The 21,230-nt window shown below is 47.1% G+C and overlaps 1 protein-coding gene across 1 annotated transcript; it reads left to right on the top strand.

The window, feature by feature from the left end:
- Nucleotides 1-55: 55 nt before the first annotated feature.
- Nucleotides 56-13,502, top strand: LOC131705010 (uncharacterized). The gene is made up of 10 exons (XM_059006884.1): nucleotides 56-122; nucleotides 511-635; nucleotides 1,305-1,503; nucleotides 2,193-2,340; nucleotides 4,387-4,553; nucleotides 5,250-5,430; nucleotides 9,847-9,955; nucleotides 11,439-11,559; nucleotides 12,263-12,359; nucleotides 12,449-13,502. Exons 3-10 carry the CDS (start codon nucleotides 1,306-1,308, stop codon nucleotides 12,802-12,804), a joined length of 1,377 nt encoding a protein of 458 aa, XP_058862867.1. The 5' UTR covers nucleotides 56-122; nucleotides 511-635; nucleotide 1,305; the 3' UTR covers nucleotides 12,805-13,502.
- The last annotated feature ends 7,728 nt before the right edge of the window (nucleotides 13,503-21,230 follow it).

The following is a 21,230-nucleotide window of genomic DNA, read 5'->3' as shown; positions in this document are numbered from 1 at the left end:
CCTGTCAGAGAGAGGGGCTGGGGCTGCACAGCACACAGCACTAACACAGGTATACTGAAGAGCGCTGTATAAACCTGTCAGAGAGAGGGACTGGGGCTGCACAGCACACAGCACTAACACAGGTATACTGAAGAGCGCTGTATAAACCTGTCAGAGAGGGACTGGGGCTGCACAGCACACAGCACTAACTCAGGTTAGAATGATAGAATATACTATAATGTGCGTTTCTAAGTGTTCGCTGGTTACCTAATCAAATGTATTTCTCGCACAGTCTTCGCTGTGTCTGTCATACAAAGAGAAAGCACGCTCTCAGCTTGGTTAGACCCTGCCAGCGAACACTTAGAAACCATAAATCTAAATGAAAAATAAATAAAAATCAGGCAAAAAGCTGCTGTTAACATATTGAATCTGTTTCTACAGAACCTGACTTTCCAGTATGCTGACTCGTTTTCATTGATACACAGCGCTTCCCCAGTGACAGTCCAGTTGCATTCTGTTTTCTCCCCCCAGTACCTGGTGGATTGTAAAGTGGACCAGCATTGGCACAGCTGTCTGCAGGAGATCTTCTCCTCCTCCCCCCTCCCCTCAAACCCCTACCCCAGAGTGGTGAATGAGTTCAGGAGGGCAGCGCTAAGGTGAGGCGCAAGACTTCTGCTATCATACCCTGTGTCCGCACCCAGATTCAAAGGGACATTGTGTCATGCTTTTTCAATATGCTTTACCGTGCCTCTCTGTGCTTTACAATGCTTCCCTATGCTTTACCAGACCTCTCTGTGCTTTACAATGCTTCCCTATGCTTTACCTTGCCTCTCTGTGCTTTACAATGCTTCCCTATGCTTTACCACACCTCTCTGTGCTTTACAATGCTTCCCTATGCTTTACCAGACCTCTCTGTGCTTTACAATACTTCCCTATGCTTTACAATACCTCTCTGTGCTTTACAATGCTTCCCTATGCTTTACCAGACCTCTCTGTGCTTTACAATGCTTCCCTGTGCTTTACCAGACCTCTCTGTGCTTTACAATGCTTCCCTATGCTTTACCAGACCTCTCTGTGCTTTACAATGCTTCCCTATGCTTTACCAGACCTCTCTGTGCTTTACAATGCTTCTCTATGCTTTCACTGTGCTTTCTTACACTCTGCTGTGCTTTTCTACGGGGGTGCTCAGTAGTTTGCAGTACTTTGTCAATGTGTATTAGTAGTAAACTCCTGTGTGTAGTTGCGAGGTGGCAGAGGTGTTCATTTTATGGTGATGAAGTTTGTCTTCAGGATGTTTGCTCTGTCCTCGTTTGTCTGAACCCCAGGATGGAGCTGTGGGGGGAGTGTGACTCTGAGATCCTGCAGCGAGCCCTGCCTGGGACCCCAGCACTGTCACAGCAGGGTCCCCTCTTTGACTGCGGCCTCCGGAGTGCTCTGAGAGCGGCACACCCCACACTGCTTCACTCCACTCTGCGCAGGGCAGCACCCCTGAGCAGCAGCCCAGCCAGAGCGGGGTCCTTCAAGGTACTGCAGGAACACACACACACACACACACACACACACACACTAATACATACACACACACACACACACACACACACACAGACACACACACACACACACACCCACACACACACAAACACACACACACACGCACGCACGCACGCACACACAAACACAGACAAAACACACACACTGATGCACACACCCCCAATACACACACACACACACACACACACACACACTGATACACACACACCCCCACACCCCCCCCCACACACACACACACTAACACATACACACATACACCGATACACAGTGACGCACACACACACACACACACACACACACACACACACACACACACACTGACACACACACACATACACCGATACACAGTGACGCACACACACACACACACACACACACACACACACACACACACACACACTGACACACACACACATACACCGATACACAGTGACGCACACACACACACACACACACACACACACACACACACACACACACACACACACACATACACCGATACACAGTGACGCACACACACACACACACACACACACACACACACAAGGGAAGTGAGGAGTGGGATCAGTTCAGTTCAGATTTTTGCAGAGTGTTTATAACATTCTGAAAATGTAATTAAAAAAAAAAGCAGTCCTAACATTGTCCCGTTGTGATTGGCTCAGGTGAGGATGGCCCTGGCCATACAGCCCCCCTCCTCCTGGCTGGGCACGCTCAGTCCCTTCCTCTGCTCCCTCCAAGCGACCGAGTTCTGTTACATCACAGCGCCCCCCGGCTGCCTCTCCGAGGTACTGCAGGCCTACGCCAGAATCGGTAAGCAGCAGACAGCCAGCGCGGTCGACCGTAACGGAGGGCTGGAGGAGCTATCCAAAGACGGATTTGTTAAATCTCTTTTGATTAAATAAGGTTCTGTTGTGTGCTTGAATCTAATAATAACGCTTTACCATTCATAACACCTTCATGAAAGCTACATCAACACGGCCTCTCTCACGGTCGTTCGTTTGCTTCTATAAATGACTGAGACTCGACACTTGGTTTTTAGCGCTTGCGCGCACGTTTAATAGTACAAAGTAAGCGACCTGACAAATAACACAAAAACACACAGTTTAACACACAAATAGAAAACACTACAACCAGTTCCTGTTTGCTTAGTCTTACGACACACACAGTCAGGCACTCCACACAGAAGAGTCTAACTGCTTTTCTTAAATACTCTGCACCTGGCTTTACTTTATAATGATAGCCAGGTGCAGGTGATAATTAACAATTCAATAAATTAACAAACAATAATGAAACACATTTGCACATGTTTTTGGCAGGGAGGATTTGAACCCTCTCCCTGCTCTGCCTCAGTGTGCTTTAGTAGCAGATTACACTGTGCTTTTACTGTGGGACAATTTTATAAGGGTTAGTTGACCATGGTTTGTTTTTTAATATGCTTTACCAGACCTCTCTATGATTTACAATGCTTCCCTATGCTTTACTAGACCTCTCTGTGCTTTACAATGCTTCCCTATGCTTTACCAGACCTCTCTGTGCTTTACAATGCTTCCCTATGCTTTACCAGACCTCTCTGTGCTGTACAATGCTTCCCTATGCTTTACCAGACCTCTCTGTGCTTTACCAGACCTCTCTGTGCTTTACAATGCTTCCCTATGCTTTACTAGACCTCTCTGTGCTTTACAATGCTTCCCTATGCTTTACCAGACCTCTCTGTGCTTTACAATGCTTCCCTATGCTTTACTAGACCTCTCTGTGCTTTACAATGCTTCCCTATGCTTTACCAGACCTCTCTGTGCTTTACAATGCTTCCCTATGCTTTACCACACCTCTCTGTGCTTTACAATGCTTCCCTATGCTTTACCAGACCTCTCTGTGCTTTACAATGCTTCCCTATGCTTTACCAGACCTCTCTGTGCTTTACAATGCTTCCCTATGCTTTACCAGACCTCTCTGTGATTTACAATGCTTCCCTATGCTTTACCAGACCTCTCTGTGATTTACAATGCTTCCCTATGCTTTACCAGACCTCTCTGTGCTTCACAATGCTTCCCTATGCTTTACCAGACCTCTCTGTGCTTTACAATGCTTCCCTATGCTTTACCAGACCTCTCTGTGCTTTACAATGCTTCCCTATGCTTTACCAGACCTCTCTGTGATTTACAATGCTTCCCTATGCTTTACCAGACCTCTCTGTGATTTACAATGCTTCCCTATGCTTTACCAGACCTCTCTGTGATTTACAATGCTTCCCTATGCTTTTCCAGACCTCTCTGTGATTTACAATGCTTCCCTATGCTTTACCAGACCTCTCCGTGCTTTACAATGCTTCCCTATGCTTTACCAGACCTCTCTGTGCTTTACAATGCTTCCCTATGCTTTACCAGACCTCTCTGTGCTTTACAATGCTTCCCTATGCTTTACCAGACCTCTCTGTGATTTACAATGCTTCCCCAGTAATCCGAGGATTTTACGATTCACTTCCTCTTGTCGTTGCTGTTTTGATCAGGGATCAGGGGTGAGCCACATGCGGGGCCCTAAGACACCCTTGAGGGCCACGTTACCCCCTTACTGCAGCGCGTTTTATTTGATATCATCTCAATGCATCATATTAAATCCTAAATCACACAACCTTCACTTCCTTGCGTTGCCTAATTAACCATCCCTCTATAAGTTCCCTTATAAAAGTTTCCCAGAGAGGTATGGTAAAGCATATAAAAAAAGTGTATTGTAAAAACTAACATGCATATGAACCGTGGTAGACTGTTACAAGGGTTGACCTTTTGGGGGTCCGTGTTACCCACGGGGGGAGGATAAGCTTGTGCTCTCCTGGTTCTCTAAACGTGTGTTCCTCCACAGTGCACTCCCAGTTAGGTGAGCTGGGGAAGAGAGAGGACCTCACGCCCTTCTCTGTGCACCTGGGCCGGGGAGAGGTGTGGGGGCAGGAGCGGGTACTGAGCTTCCCCTGTGCCTTCACCGAGCGCGTCATACAGGACCTGAGGGCTGGGCACGCTCTCCGCATTGAGGTACCTTCCCTGCCCAAAATAATCATCCAGTTTCCCTCTCAGCCGCAGGGCTCAAGTGTGCAGTTTTGAAAGAAACACATGTTCATTTTAAAACCTGGTTGGAAGTGTCATGTTAGTGGCTGAAGGCATGTGAAGTCAATAGGGGAACAGTGAAGAGTGATGTCACCTTGTCGTGGATCTACACGTCCGAGTCTGATGAGCTTGTAGGATGAAAGGCACGGTTACCTACTTTTTAATGGTAGTGGCAAATGTAACTGTATTAAAAGCCCTTTATAGAAATGGCCTCTAAACAAAAGATTTGCGTTTTATTTGAGTCTCCGTTATCACGATCTCCTCAATGACCAGCCCATCTGTGCTCATCCGGTTCCCAGTATTATTATTTGTTTATTTAGCAGACGCCTTTATCCAAGGCGACTTACAGAGACTAGGGTGTGTGAACTATGCATCAGCTGCAGAGTCACTTACAACTACGTCTCACCCGAAAGACGGAGCACAAGGAGGTTAAGTGACTTGCTCAGGGTCACACAATGAGTCAGTGGCTGAGGTGGGATTTGAACCGGGGACCGCCTGGTTACAAGCCAAACAGCGCCTCACTTAGAACCAGATTCTCCATGACTAACACGCTCTCTGCTTTGATGGTTTGCTGTCTCATTTCATTTTTAATTGTGAGTCACGTTCACCCCCCCCCCCCTCCAGGTGTTCCAGACCCCCTCCCAGTCGGAGTGGCGTTTCGTCCCCCTTGTGAAGCACTTGATCCTGTATTACATCCAGGAGGGGCAGGGAGGCTGGCTGTGCTTCCCCAAACACGATCCCATCAGCATCTATCAGGCAGTGTTTCAAACCAGGGACCAGGCAGCTTTTCACAGCCAGGCAGTGGGTACGTACTGTACAGTTCAGCCTTTACTCTCACTTTGGACTCACTTTTTACCAGGTTATAGAACATGTCCCTGATATAAACTACATTTCCCATCATCCTCCTGCTCACTGGTAAACCCATCTCAGTTACATATGTGAGCAGGAGGATGATGGGAAATGTAGTTCTGAGAGGTCCATGCGGGTACATGGGAAGCCATCTTGAGGCAGGGAATGCAATTTAAAAGTTTAAAAAAGTGGTCAAAATGTAAAAAAAATAAATTAAAACACCACACACACCTTATGTAAACAGTTGTAGCAACACATGGGAACATGTAACACAATCAAATAAAAAGGTCCTTATGTACCCGTCAATGGCTTGGCCCAACTCAAGCATGTGAAAATATTGATTACACCGATACAAGCCACGAACGTAAATCTGGTAGATACATTTATGTAAATCAGAAATGTGTGTGAGTGGAATATGGAGCTGTCTGTTAAACACACTGAACTGAAGCCCTGATGCAGGTTAACCTGCCCTGCTTGACACGGTTTGCATTCACAAAGGACAGAAGCAGACGGGGATCCGACTGTCCCTGAGTATCACCCCCCCCAGAATAACCTGGGAAACGGAAAATAACTATTATTATTACAGATTGGCACCCTTTGTTTTTTTTTAATAAACACTGATAAATTCCTAGTAACTTTTATGTTATTATTATTATTATTATTATTATTATTATTATTATTATTATTATTATTATTATTATTATTATTATTTATTTCTTAGCAGACGCCCTTATGCAGGGCGACTTACAGTTGTTACAAGATCTCACATTATTTTTGCATACAATTCCCCATTTATACAGTTGGGTTTTTACTGGAGCAATCTAGGTAAAGTACCTTGCTCAAGGGTACAGCAGCAGTGTCCCCCACCTGGGATTGAACCCACGACCCTCCAGTCAAGAGTCCAGAGCCCTAACCACTACTCCACACTGTAGTGAATAAAATTAATAAAATTGTACGGTACTGAATTGAACGCTGATGAGGTACAGTATTTACCTAGTTAACAGTACACCCAGACAGCTAAATTACTGATTACCTGAAACCAAAGGATGTGACAGCACTTGTAGCCACCACAGTGTATAAATTACAAGTTTAACCGCTGAGCAGGGACTATCAGCACATTGTGTATTATCACAATGATGTCACAAACGCACCACAGCTTAGCTATTTTAGCCCTTCAAAAAAAAAAAAAAGCTGGACATTTGCACATTTGTTTTAGCAGCTAGGAATGTTAACAGAAAGACTGGGGGTCCGGGGGGTCATGCACTGAGAAGGGGAGTTCCGTGATTCTCTCTGCAGGAGTTCTGGGGGGTCATCCACTGAGAAGGGGAGTTCAGTGATTCTCTCTTCAGGAGTTCTGGGGGGTCATCCACTGAGAAGGGGAGTTCAGCGATTCTCTCTGCAGGAATTCCGGGGGGGTCGTCCACTGAGAAGGGGAGTTCCGTGATTCTCTCTTCAGGAGTTCTGGGGGGTCATCCACTGAGAAGGGGAGTTCCGCGATTCTCTCTGCAGGAGTTCCGGGGGGTCGTCTACTGAGAATGGGAGGCAATGAGACCTCGGACTTGGAGTGGTTGAAAAGCTCTAGTAGGCGGACTCACAGTAGTATCACCAACAGCTGGAAAAAAGACTTGGTAGCTCTTCAGACTGAGGAGCTGACTGAGCTGAGAGCCGCTGTGAGCGAGCTTGCGGAGGCTACGGCCACAGCAGGGATTGTAGAGTCCCACAGCCCGCTTCCAGCTGCAGACATCGACTCTCAAGAGATCCTAGCGCTGGTTGTCATAGAACTCAACCCTCGTATCCAGAGAGAGACCGAAAACTGGCTCTTGGGAAGAATCCTGGGATCCAGAGAAGAAGGAGGGGCGGACCTGCTCGCCAAGGTGGTCAGCCGGTCGGAGGGGACGGAAGGGACCGTGGTGTTGGTGGCAGCCACCTTGGACAGGCTCCTGGAAGGGGCGGAGGAGATGGGTCTCCTGAAGGAAGATCTCGCAGGGACGCCCAAGGTGTTTAGCTACGCCGAGAGACACAGCTTCCTCAACTTCCGAGAAGGAAACGGTGGCTTTCTCACCTCCGCCGAGGCTCTGCACATCGTCAAGCACGCCCTGGATAACCTGAGGGCCGACACAGAGGAGCATGTGCCGGGGGAACCTGCAGCCCAGCTGTATCCTGGCAAGTCCATCTTCAGGAAGCTGATCGCCAGCCACCTCTTGAGGGAGATGTACCCGCTGCACGACCCCCTGCTGCTGAAGGAGCTGGAGGGGAAGTGGTACGGCAGGCTCCAGGTGTTCAGGCAGCCCCTGAAAGACATCCGGGCCTACTTCGGGGAATCGGTGGCCTTCTTCTTCGCCTTCCTGAGCTGCTTCACTCGAGCCCTGCTCCTCAGGTCTGCTGCATACCTGCTGTTTTACTTCTCCCCTGGTGCCCTCCGCTTCTGCCTCTCCGCCTTGACCAACATCATGTGGTCCACCCTCTTCCTCGAGGGCTGGAAACGGAAGAGCAACGTCCTGGCTTTTCAGTGGGGGACCCTGCAGAAGGAGGAAGAAATGGAGGCGCCTCGGATGGGTTTTGGAGGCCCTTTGGGGGTCAGCCCCATCACAGGACTCAAGGAACCCATTTTCCCCAGCAGGGAACGATACCGTCGGATCTTTCTGGGGTCCCTGCCCTTCGTATTGGCCAACCTGCTCATCTCCGCTAACATCGCGATCATCTACCGCCGTTTGGATTCCCTCGCAGACGATTTCGACCTCTACTCTCAAAGCGCCTTCAGCCGCGCCCTGACGTTTGTCCCGGAAGTTATCCACACGGTGGTCTTGGTCGCCCAAAACAAGGTCTACCGGAATCTGGCCAAGGACTTCACGGAGTGGGAGAACCACCGGCTGGCTTCGGAACATCAGAACTTCCTGGTGGCCAAGCTCCTGGTCTTCTACTTCGTCAACAGCTTCGGTGTCCACTTCTACACGGCGTTCTGCGTCCAAGATCTGGATAAGCTGTTGGAGAATATCACCGCCCAGCTCATCACCAAGCAGGCCATCGGCCAGATCAATGAGACAATCCTGCCTTATCTGGGGACCCTCTGGAGAGAGCAGCTCCTCAAAAGCACCCAAGAGCTCAACGAAGAGCCAAGCTCTCCTCTGCGATCCCTGGCCTTGCTCCACATCCAGCTGGAAGGAACCAAGGATCCCTACGAAAGCGAGTTTGAAGACTACCTGGAGCTTTTCATGATGTTTGGCTACATGACGTTGTTCTCCAGCGTCTGCCCTCAAGCAGCCATCTGGTGCCTGCTCAACAACTTAACAGAGATCCGCTTTGACGCCTTCAAGCTGTGCAAAGTGGTGCGTAGGCCCTTCCCCGTGCCGTCAGCCGGTATCGGAGTCTGGCAGCTGGCTTTCGAGTGCCTCGGGACGGTCGCTATCGTCACCAACTGTGCCCTGGTTTGGATCTCCCCTGAATTTCATTCCTTCTTCAGGGATTACCCCTCCACCCACATCCTGATCGCCCTCGTGGCTTGCGAACACTTGTTCCTGCTGCTGAAGAGCACCGTGGCTTTCATCATCGCGGACGTCCCGGAGGAAATCAGAATGAAGCTTTTGAAAATGGAGTTCCAGGATCGGCAGGCTAGGAAGCTGCAGACAGAGAAGCAGGGTTGGCAGGATTATCAGCAGTGTTATGATTTGCAGCCAAGCACTGCCATGGCCTCTGAGTCCGGCTATCGCACAGCTGGACTAGCCATCAGAGTTCATCCCAGCCGTTCCGATTGCATTCAATGCAGTTAGGGAAAAAAATGAAAAATCTTGCAAACATATTGTTTTTGTGTGTGTGTGTGTTCTTAATGTTTTGTTTGTTTCTTAGTTCAGAGGACTTTAGAGTTCATACGTCAGGTGGAAAGTGACTTCTTAGACTTATTTTAAATTATAAAAATAACTCTATCTTGTTCATGAGCTCTGTGAAATGTACCCATTTGCGTGTAATATGGGGTTCTCTGTGAAAACTCCCATTTCTGGAAGAATCGTGTAAATATATATATATATTTCTTTATCACTTATAAATAAATACAGCAAACGTTTGCCTGATTGACGCACTACCAGTTGCACTGCAGTCAGGAACCTGGCAGCTGGTATAGTTTGCTTCCTGTCTAATGCTTGAACACACACTGCATATGTTTAATCATGAAATATCTTGAAATACCTATTTTTAGACAGTGAATTGCCGTGAAATAAGCAATTTACAGCCCTAACCATTATTAAAGTTAATTTCCGCACCAGTTTCCCCTTGCTTCGCCCCTTGAGTATACTATGCATTTACCATGCTGTGGTTTGCCCAGTTTTCTTTAATATGCTTTACCATTGTCCTTGAACCCGATCACACTCCTGTTCTCCAGGGCCAGTGGGCGACCCTTTCAGCAGTGCAAACCTACAGGAAGTGATGTCAGCCCTGGAGCCCCAGATTGGAGACAGCTTCCAGAAGGGAGACCTGCTGCAGACATACAGGTGGGGAACGTGCAATAGAATCACACACTGCAGTCTGATCACCACACAGAGACATACAGGTGAGGAACGAGCAATAGAATCACACCCTGCAGTCTGATCACCACACAGAGACATACAGGTGAGGAACGAGCAATAGAATCACACGCTGCAGTCTCATCACCACACAGAGACATACAGGTGAGGACCGAGCAATAGAATCACACCCTGCAGTCTGATCACCACACAGAGACATACAGGTGAGGAACAAGAAATAGAATCACACGCTGCAGTCTGATCACCACACAGAGACATACAGGTGAGGAACGAACAATAGAATCACACACTGCAGTCTGATCACCACACAGAGACATACAGGTGAGGAACGAGCAATAGAATCACACACTGCAGTCTGATCACCACACAGAGACATACAGGTGAGGAACGAGCAATAGAATCACACCCTGCAGTCTGATCACCACACAGAGACATACAGATGAGGAACATGCAATAGAATCACACACTGCAGTCTGATCACCACACAGAGACATACAGGTGAGGAACGAGCAATAGAATCACACACTGCAGTCTGATCACCACACAGAGACATACAGGTGAGGACCGAGCAATAGAATCACACACTGCAGTCTCATCACCACACAGAGACATACAGGTGAGGAACGAGCAATAGAATTACACCCTGCAGTCTGATCACCACACAGAGACATACAGGTGAGGAACATGCAATAGAATCACACACTGCAGTCTGATCACCACACAGAGACATACAGGTGAGGAACGAGCAATAGAATCACACACCGCAGTCTGATCACCACACAGAGACATACAGGTGGGGAACGAGCAATAGAATCACACCCTGCAGTCTGATCACCACACAGAGACATACAGGTGAGGAACAAGAAATAGAATCACACACTGCAGTCTGATCACCACACAGAGACATACAGGTGGGGAACGAGCAATAGAATCACACACTGCAGTCTGATCACCACACAGAGACATACAGGTGGGGAACGAGCAATAGAATCACACACTGCAGTCTGATCACCACACAGAGACATACAGGTGAGGAACGAGCAATAGAATCACACACTGCAGTCTCATCACCACACAGATTGAGGCTGGTTCATTCATGCATTTCTCTCGACTGTGCGTCGCATGGAAGTCCACAGGATTTCAGCTTGGTCATTTTGCAGTGTTCCGCCATGCTTTTCTCATGGTTATGCTGTGCATTTATCATAGTCCACCGTGGTTTGCCAGGTTTTTAAATATGCTTTAATGTACTCTCTCTCTCTCCTCCCTCTCTCTGTCTCCTTCTGTCTCCCTCTCTCTCTCTCTCTCTCTCTCTCTCTCCCCCCCTCTCTCTCCCTCTCTCTCTCTCTCTCTCCTCCCTCTCTCTGTCTCCCTCTCTCTCTCTCTCTCTCTCTCTCCCCCCCCCTCTCTCTCTCTCTCTCTCTCTCTCTCTCTCTCTCTCTCTCTCCTCCAGGCTGATTGCTCTGCGATCCCTGATTACCGGAGAGTTGCGCTGCCTCCCTGCGTGTTGGAGGATGATGCACAGTGTGTCGGCACAACTCGAATACCTGAACACTGTCAACCAAGCATTGCAGGTCAGTCTCACACTCAGCGTCTCATCAGCAGCAGTTAACAATATCAAGGGCTCCCTGAGGGTCTCCCCTGGTAAAGGCACGGCCACGTGGTGTGCAGGGGGAGTCACACTGTCAGGGGAGCGCAGGGGTCTCCGAGGGTCTCCCCTGGTAAAGGCACGGCCGCGTGGTGTGCAGGGGGAGTCACACAGTCAGGGGAGCGCAGGGGTCTCCGAGGGTCTCCCCTGGTAAAGGCACGGCCGCGTGGTGTGCAGGGGGAGTCACACTGTCAGGGGAGCGCAGGGGTCTCCGAGGGTCTCCCCTGGTAAAGGCACGGCCGCGTGGTGTGCAGGGGGAGTCACTCAGTCAGGGGAGCGCTGGTTCCTGGCTGTATGAAGTCACAGATCTTGGCTGCGGATTCCACAGGGAGCGTTGGCTCTGGTGCTAGGTTAGAGAGGCAAGGACTGGTTCTCCTCCCCACGCTACAGCGCACTCTGCTGGCCAGGCGACCGGTGAGCTCAGAGCAGACCAGGGCACACAAATGTAAAAAAACGATCAGATGTTATAAATGTTATTGAAATGACACACAATGCATTGAGGTGTGTTTGGATCGAGTTGGAATGAGCCATGCATTATTGGTACAATTAGCCTGTCAATTGCATGATTCACTGTGTAAGTTTTACCTTCTAAGATATCAAAGCAATAGTAGCCGTCTCTTCTCCTGTAGGATATTTTGCAGCTCAGTGGAGAAGCAGAGGAGACAGCGAGCGGGCCAGAGAGCAGAGAGAGGAGACAGGCTGGGATGCAGGACCAAGCGTCTATAGGTACTGTCAGAAAAAATCACTCCATTCACATCACTCTTTTCAAAGTCTTTGCACTGTTTCCCGTTGACTGCGTGCCTTGATCTTTGCAGAGGCCGTGCTGTCTGGCTACCAGGAGATTGTGAAGAGAACGCTGCAGCACCCCAGCTCTCTGTCGCCGCCTGGGCTGTGGGAGAGGGTACTGCAGCGCCGCCCTGCTGGCTCAGCTTGGCTCCAGCACGTCTCTGCAGCCTGCCAGTGCCTGTCGGACAGTGTGGCCTGGGAGCTGCACCCGCTGTGCCCTGAGATCAGCACTCTGCTGGGCAGCCTGGGCAGGGAGAGAGTGCGAGAGCAGCTCCATTCTGCAGCACCGCCCCCTCCTGGAGAGGAGGTCAGCCCCAGACATGCTGAGCTGAGCAGAGACACAAAGACACACCCCACTGCACAGCAAGCACTGGACAACTGGTGACAGCCATTCCAGATCAGCTTTCTGTGCAACCAAAACGCTTCATGAAAGAAAGACCAGAGAGCAACAAGCAACTCATAGCAGACAGCCCATTGGGAGTTAGCACAACACCACCACTGTACCTGAATACACCTCCCACTACCATCCTCCCACATCTCCTCATTCCTTTATTTGCATTTTATTTAACTCTTGCATTGACTTTTGTAATTCTCTCGCCTTTATGTGATGTGATTTATTTTCCTCTCTTTTCTGTTCTAACTAGCCCCTCACCCCTCTGCAAGCTTCCTGTCCCATTGGTGGATAATCAGGACACACCCACCCCTCGTCATGTGACCAGCTGATTGGATTATGCTTCTATATTATTCTGTAATACTGCTCCTCTGTCATCATTGAGTCATGCATGATCGTGCAATGCCTACTTTGTCCACAAGGTGGGGCTCTAGCTCTACCCCCACAGCAGTGTGTGAAATCTGAAAAAGAAGACATTGAATTATGTGATAAAAAATCTCACATAGCTCCCTGTATATTTAATACACGACATTATATATATATATATATATATGCTTTGAACTAATATTATTATTATTATTATTTATTTCTTAGCAGACGCCCTTATCCATAAACAAAAATATATTTCAAGAATCAACGTACAAGTATTAATACAATTAAGAGCAAGGTAAAATACATATATATATATATATATATATATATATATATATATATATATATATATATATATATATATATATATGCTCAAGAGAGCCAACTTCCCAACGTTTCGTTATGTTTAACACACCTTGATCAGGAGAAAGTGTGTTTGAAAACAAACAGTGGATGCCATGGTAACCACACTTATTTCTATTTAAATCTCTTAATGTGCTTGTGATGTCATTCACCACAGAGTTCAACCACATAGTTACCACTGATACAATCCTTCTGTTCCTTTCGGTTTAAACCAGGCAGCATGGTGCAGGAGCTATTTAAACCAGACAGCATGGTGCTGGAGCTCTTTAAACCAGACAGCATGGTGCTGGAGCTATTTAAACCAGACAGCATGATGCTGGAGCTATTTAAACCAGACAGCATGGTGCTGGAGCTATTTAAACCAGACAGCATGGTGCAGGAGCTATTTAAACCAGACAGCATGGTGCTGGAGCTATTTAAACCAGACAGCATGGTGCAGGAGCTATTTAAACCAGACAGCATGGTGATGGAGCTATTTAAACCAGACAGCATGGTGATGGAGCTATTTAAACCAGACAGCACGGTGATGGAGCTATTTAAACCAGACAGCATGGTGCTGGGGCTATTTAAACCAGACAGCATGGTGCAGGAGCTATTTAAACCAGACAGCATGGTGATGGAGCTATTTAAACCAGACAGCACGGTGATGGAGCTATTTAAACCAGACAGCATGGTGCTGGAGCTATTTAAACCAGACAGCATGGTGCAGGAGCTATTTAAACCAGACAGCATGGTGATGGAGCTATTTAAACCAGACAGCACGGTGATGGAGCTATTTAAACCAGACAGCATGGTGCTGGGGCTATTTAAACCAGACAGCATGGTGCAGGAGCTATTTAAACCAGACAGCATGGTGCTGGGGCTATTTAAACCAGACAGCATGGTGCAGGAGCTATTTAAACCAGACAGCATGGTGATGGAGCTATTTAAACCAGACAGCATGGTGATGGAGCTATTTAAACCAGACAGCATGGTGCTGGGGCTATTTAAACCAGACAGCATGGTGCTGGAGCTATTTAAACCAGACAGCATGGCAGGCTACTGTGGATATTCATCTATTTGCATGTCATGTTATTGTATTTCTTATAGAACTACAAATTGTAGGTCATTCATGTTGTGTTTATTTGTAGTGTTGAACTGTTGCTGCATTTGCTTTTTTCTCTCACGTTTGAGAGGCGATTCTGTGTTGTTTTATATAATCTCTCCTACATATTGCAGCAGTGTGGAGTAGTGGTTAGGGCTCTGGACTCTTGACCGGAGGGTCGTGGGTTCAATCCCAGGTGGGGGACACTGCTGTTGTACTCTTGAGCAAGGTACTTTACCTAGATTGCTCCAGTAAAAACCCAACTGTATAAATGGGTAATTGTATGTATAAATAATGTGATATCTTGTAAGAATTGTAAGTCGCCCTGGATAAGGGCGTCTGCTAAGAAATAAATAATAATAATGTTGAATTTTGATGTGTTTTTAAATGAACTCAATTAGAAATATAGCGTGTTGGTTTGAGTTTTTAAGATCTAAAGCTGGTCCTTTAACACAGATTCACCTGGCAGTAGGAAGCCCTTGAAGGAGTTTAACATCAGGGCTGAAATACTTCTATTTAATTGACTTTACGTTTCAAGAAGGTGAAATTTCTATTAAGTTAGTTTTGTGCAGATACTGACAGCCGCGGAATCAGATGCCTTAGTGCCAGTGAAAACCCTGCTACATTTTAATAAGGATAGCCAGGGTGCTGTCAACCAGAAATGTTCTTAAAAGTATTCGTTTTTATTATGGACTTGTGTAGTCTATTTAATGAACTACAAACATGACATTCAAAGTTAATTAAGTGTTTAATTGACTTGTAACAGCAAAATGATTCATTGAATATCTGGCCTGGGTGTTTCAGCCATTGTATTGAATACATTATAGAACCAAACCCCTCAAATTCCTCCTGAAAAATACCTCACTACTCATCTAAAGTATCTATTCTGAATCTATTCAGCCTAGAGGAAGGAAGAATTGGGTGGGGCTCGATAGGGGGGCAAAACGTTTCTTATCAGAAACCAAAACTGCCTTCGAAACTGTAACAAAACTAACACTGATACACTAACAAAACATGAGGGAGATCAGATTATTACAGATAGGGACAGACAATACATGGGCTGGGTCGCTGAGGCACGGCGTTACGTCATGGAGCTCAGCAGGTGCCGCTGCCTCAAGGGGTAGAATGACGCACTTGAGTCCAGGTGAAAATAGCCGAACTGCTCATTCAAGTAAATCGTGTATTTGTTTATCACTGAGGGGTCAGGTGTTTTTCTTGTCTAAATCATTTCAAGACGCTTCTTTGCTAGTCTGGCCATCGCTGGTAATGCTGCGCTCTGCTAGCCGGGGCTTCTTCAGCGTCCATAATGGGGTCCCACGAACAGGAAATACTGTCAGTGATTTTTAATTCTAATGCTAATCAGTAACGCTGGTACATTTTATTAAAAGCTATTTAATGATGTATTTTCAAATCTGGTAAATAACCCGGTTACTGTATTTCCACATAACTCCCTCCTTCCGCAGTGTGACATACGCGCAAAGGCGCAGATCTTTCAAATAGTTTCAAACTTTTAAAGGCTTCACCACAGCCAAAGATAAGCAAAACACAGAGGTGAGCTGTTGGGTTTTGCGCAGGCATGAGATGTTATAACACTGCTTAAGGGAATGTATTTGTAAATGAAGGCGTGTATGCTGTATAATTAGCATGTACCGAATACATAACGACGGGGAGCGAGGTGTAGCGCATAAAGGCCATCCGCCCTAATTGTAAGATTTCAATGCTATCGTCAATAGCAAGGCGTTGATTATTCTATTGAACAAGGGGGAGGTTCGCTCACCTGAACTATCAAATCACGCAGACCACATACCAGAGCAAATCCCGGCCTGCCTCTTTATTTTTTTCTACAGGGAGGCACAGAGGGAAACGATGCGTGATTATGAAGTGCTTACCAACAGGCAGTCTACAGCCCGCAGCATTTATACGGTTTCTTAAGACCAGTACAAACCCCACAAACACTGCTCACAATACGCCAGCGCTGAATAAAAAAAAATGTGTATTGCTCTGTTTGTGTTGTTTAGAGAAAGGGGAGTGTTATGTTAGAAACGCGCTTGTGCAGCCATGCCGGACTCGGCTGTTTTAATGACCGGAAGCTTCCTAACATCTGGCGTTTCAGGATTGGAGTTACATACATAACAGGAGGCTGTGTGGTCCAGTGGTTAAAGAAAAGGGCTTGTAACCAGGAGGTCCCCAAATCCCACCTCAGCCACTGACTCATTGTGTGACCCTGAGCAAGTCACTTCACCTCCTTGTGCTCCGTCTTGCGGGTGAGACGTAGTTGTAAGTGGCTCTGCAGCTGATGCATAGTTCACACACCCGAGTCTCTGTAAGTCGCCATGGATAAAGGCATCTGCTAAATAAACTAATAAAAATAATACATAAATATTGACGTGATATAGCATATAGGCATCTGGATTTCTTTGTGCTGTATAGTCTGTATCAGATGGAATCGACGTCACACATAAACTGTATACTCGGTATATGACATATGTTTATATATATATATATATATATATATATATATATATATATATATATATATATATTCTCATGGCGTGGAGTAAAATATGAAATGCTAAAGTTCAAATCATTGTGTGAAATGAAGTGTTTGACAGCGCCTGGATACACAATCATTACACCACAGAAGCATAGTTGTTTTAAAATATTTTATATATATTAAATAAAAAAAAAGTTCCCCATTCATCAGGGCCCCCCTTCGGGGCGTTGGGCCCCTTTCGAGGCGTCGGGCCCCGGGGAAATGTTCCCGTCCTCCCGGTGGGTCTGCAGCACTCCAGACTAGAGCAGCGGTGCGCACATCTCTCTGTGCTGAATTCCAGTCTGCCTCTCGCCCTCAGAGTCATTCATCCCGGAGGCTCACCGAACCATTTACCGCAGAGCTTTTACAATCGCCAGGGAGTCCGAAAAAAAAAAACTATTTTCCAGTCCGGTGTCAGCGCCCCCCACAGTTTGAACCTCTGCTCTAGGACTCTTACAGATCCGGAGAGATTGAAGTGGCGTGTGTTAGTGAAACTACAGTGAAAAGCGCTTCCATGACTGGGCGCAAAGCGTATTTTAACCGTGTTTTAGCCGGGTTTAATGTAAATCGTGTATTTTATAACGAACACATTCCTGAAAGTTTTGAAATACATTGTTTTTGGCATCGCAGTCTGCAGAGGAGGAGGAGGGGACGCGGAGTGAAAGTGTCTCTGCGCAGCTCCGCAGCACAGTGTAAATCAAACGCGTCAAACGGGCGAGGGCTCGTTTGCAGGGTAACTACAGATTTAACGAGCAAAATAAATATTTGTTTTGTGAAAACCCAGATTGATTTTTTTGTTTCAGATTTATTGCTGAACGATACTGTTGTTTATTTTAGATGTATCCGTTAGGTAAATGTTGACTCGCCAAGCGTAAAAAAATAAATAAATATTTAAGTTATATGTATTTTTTCACTGATTTATGTGTTAGTAATGTTAGCTAAATGTTGACTTGCCAAGTGGTGAGGGGCGAAACAAAATCTATTCTAAAGAAAGCGGGGCGGCGTATAAAAAGATGATATTCTATTGTCTATCTTATTGGGGAAAAAAGGAATCAGACGCCACACAGAACTGAGCAGAAACGTGGCACAGAAATGTCAGATCCGAACACCAAATGGGAGGTTTAGCACTGGAACACTCCCAGAGAAAGAGGTCGTGACTCAGCGCTGTCACACCCACACAGTGCGGGGAGGGGCAGCTGGGACGCTATCTTCACTGTTATTAAATGCAAACACAGCACCCTACCCGCAGATCAACCTGACAACCACAAACACAAACACACTGACAACACAACCAAACCACTGCACTGTGTCGGGCATGCGCACTGACAACCACCAAGTGTAGCTTCCAAAGTTTCTCTATCATCAACGTTAGGACCACTGAACACTTCTCTGCATTCCTTTGTGACAGCTCATAGAGGTCTATTATTATTATTATTATTATTATTATTTATTTCTTAGCCGACGCCCTTATCCAGGGCGACTTACAATCGTAAGCAAATACATTTCAAGTGTTACAATACAAGTAATACAATAAGAGCAAGAAATACAATAACTTTTGTTCAAGCAAAGTACAAGTGTGACAAACCACAATTCAATAATACAGCAGATAGACACCGGGACAGTGTGGAGTACCGCTGGGCAAACACTAGGGGGCTCTGCTGGACACAATGTACTCAAACATAGACCAGCTGTTTGTACAAGAGAATTATGTTATTGTTTGTGAGTAAGACAAAACAGGCTTTCCAAGAGATGTCAGTCGTAGAAAATATACAATCTAAAAATACTGGCAAGGGTCCCCGAGGGTCTCCCCTGGTAAAGGCACGGCCGCGTGGTGCGCAGGGGGAGTCACACAGTCAGGTGAGCGCAAGGGTCCCCGAGGGTCTCTCCTGGTAAAGGCACGGCTGCGTGGTGTGCAGGGGGAGTCACACAGTCAGGGGAGCACAGGGGTCCCCGAGGGTCTCCCCTGGTAAAGGCACGGCCGCGTGGTGTGCAGGGGGAGTCACACAGTCAGGGGAGCGCAGGGGTCCCCGAGGGTCTCCCCTGGTAAAGGCACGGCCACGTGGTGTGCAGGGGGAGTCACAGAGTCAGGGGAGTGCAGGTTCCTGGCTGTGTTAAGTCTCTGGTCTTCGCTGGGGATTCCTGGAGGGAGTATCGCAGTGGCTCTGGCGTTCCCGTGGGTTCGGGAGACAAAACCAGCAGGGGCCGTTTCTCCTCCTCGTGCCACAGCGGACCCCACCGGACAGGTACTGGTGAACTCAAGCGGACACCTGCAGGGCTGACCTTTGTCCTCCAGGGGCTGGTAGCGCCCCGATATCCACTCTTAACTTCCTAGATGGAAAGAGGCGATTGGCGTTAGGATCAGAAGACACGCGCTGACCTTCAGCTCTCCTGAGCTGTGGAGCTGCTGCAGAGAGGGAATGTCACTGGACTTTCTAAACTGGGAAGAAAATCAGGGTTAAGGGTTAAGGGTTAAAAATGTACTAGGTAATTATTCCGGTTTTTACATTACTATATATATATATATATATATATATATATATATATATATATATATATATATATATATAAATTACATTACCAATAAGTACTATAACATTCCCAGAACAAAAGCAAAATATCTTCAGTAGATGAAAAAGATGGACCTGTGTGTTAATATTGCTAGGTCTAATAATAGGTAAGTGGCTGAAGCCCTGCCCATGAAAACAGCGTTTCTGTATTTTTTGGTATAAATATAAGTTTATATACTTTGAATTTAAGTCTGGCAGGGGTGGGGTTAAAATCTCAGCCCTGCTAAATCCATGTGTGGAATGTGGCTGTGGTTTAAGTGATGATGGATTGAGCCCAGCCGGCTGGTTTGAAAGGAGCCAGATCCTGTGCTATTGGGGAGGGTTATGGAAGTGACTGGGAGCAGCTGGGGCTCCTGGCCACTACGCTGGAGAGCGCTGCTTGGGTGCGGGGGTTTGGTTTGTGTCTTGTTTTGTCTGTTTGAATCCTGTTTTTTTTATTTTTTAATGCAAGTGCCCAGCCGCGCTGGACTGCAGTCTTCCGCCTCAGCGTCTGCTAATTCAGCCTTGACCGCAACGTTAGCCTTCCACAAGGTGGTTTAAATGTGTTTCTTTCAAAACTGCAAGTTTAGACCGCTGTCATTAAAGTGCCAGCGAAACAATTCCAGCAATCTCACCTGTTTTGCCCTTCCTTTAAATGCCAGTTTCTTTGTGGATCGTAGATTCCTTACAAAATACAAGGATTGGCTCACATGGCCGTCACTGCTCCTTGTGCGGGGTGTGTCTGGTATGAAACTGACCCAGCCTTCTCTAAATATTTACCAACCAACACAGATCCAGATAGAAGCAAGACTGCTCACTCACAACAGCCTTCAAATACCACATACCTACAGAGAAAGAGAGGCTCTTATACTCTCTGAACAGCCTCCCTCTGTGCTGGAGGAGCAGAGAAAGAAAGAGAGGCTCTTATACTCTCTGAACAGCCTCCCTCTGTGCTGGAGGAGCAGAGAAAGAGAAAGAGAGGCTCTTATACTCTCTGAACAGCCTCCCTCTGTGCTGGAGGATGAGAGAAAGAGAGGCTCTTATACTCTCTGAAGAGCCTCCCTCTGTGCTGGAGGAGCAGAGAAAGAAAGAGAGGCTCTTCTACCCTCTGAACAGCCTCCCACTGCTCTGTACTGGTGGAGCAGAGAACGAGAAAGGGAGGCTCTTATTCTCTCTGAACAGCCTCCCTCTGTGCTAGAGGAGCAGAGAAAGAGAAAGGGAGGCTCATACTCTCTGAACAGTCTCCCTCTGTACTGGTGGAGCAGAGAACGAGAAAGGGAGGCTCTTATACTCTCTGAACAGTCTCCCTCTGTGCTGGAGGAGCAGAGAAAGAGAAAGGGAGGCTCTTATACTCTCTGAACAGTCTCCCTCTGTACTGGTGGAGCAGAGAACGAGAAAGGGAGGCTCTTATACTCTCTGAACAGCCTCCCTCTGTGCTAGAGGAGCAGAGAAAGAGAAAGAGAGGCTCTTCTACTCTCTGAACAGCCTCCCTCTGCTCTGTACTGGTGGAGCAGAGAACAAG

This window comes from Acipenser ruthenus, chromosome 34 (assembly GCF_902713425.1).
Source record: "Acipenser ruthenus chromosome 34, fAciRut3.2 maternal haplotype, whole genome shotgun sequence".
NCBI lineage: Eukaryota > Metazoa > Chordata > Actinopteri > Acipenseriformes > Acipenseridae > Acipenser > Acipenser ruthenus.
Note: the sequence above shows the minus strand (reverse complement) of the source record. Positions and strands in the feature narration are given on the sequence as shown.